This window comes from Chaetura pelagica, unplaced genomic scaffold, assembly GCF_000747805.2.
Source record: "Chaetura pelagica isolate M959 unplaced genomic scaffold, ChaPel_1.0 scaffold68, whole genome shotgun sequence".
Taxonomy (NCBI): Eukaryota; Metazoa; Chordata; class Aves; order Apodiformes; family Apodidae; genus Chaetura; species Chaetura pelagica.
The window spans coordinates 4825365-4825692 of NW_009954407.1; the positions used below are offsets into that span (position 1 = coordinate 4825365).

Consider the following 328-nt stretch of genomic DNA (forward strand, 5'->3'; position numbering starts at 1 on the left):
GGTGTGGCTGGATGGTGACGGCCCTCCCTCCGCAGCCCGTCGCTTCCTACCGCGTGGCAGCGCTTCCCGGGGGGACGGGGCCTGCAGCTCTGCTGAGGGGAAATTCACGCATTTACACCAGATTAAATCCACGAGAAACAGAATTTCCTGGCGTTTGATGTGGCATTTCTGAGACAACTATCGCAAGTGTTTCAGCCTGCTCCAGGAAAACTGAGGTGACACTCACTTCACACAGCCCTTTCAGCGGCAAACTACACTGTGTGTGCCACAGCTTTGGGAGAATGCTAAAAAACAGGTGTTTTTCAGCAGGCATTGAACTTACATCCAT

The 328-nt window shown here is 53.4% G+C and overlaps 1 protein-coding gene across 1 annotated transcript in view; it reads right to left on the bottom strand.

Annotated features, from left to right (window-relative positions):
• The window catches only part of IQUB (IQ motif and ubiquitin domain containing), a 22299-nt gene extending 21971 nt beyond the window's left edge, over nucleotides 1-328 (bottom strand). Inside the window, exon 1 of the mRNA XM_010004334.1 lies at nucleotides 323-328. Coding sequence (XP_010002636.1) covers nucleotides 323-328 — 6 coding nt within the window. The remainder of the gene's footprint in view (nucleotides 1-322) is intronic.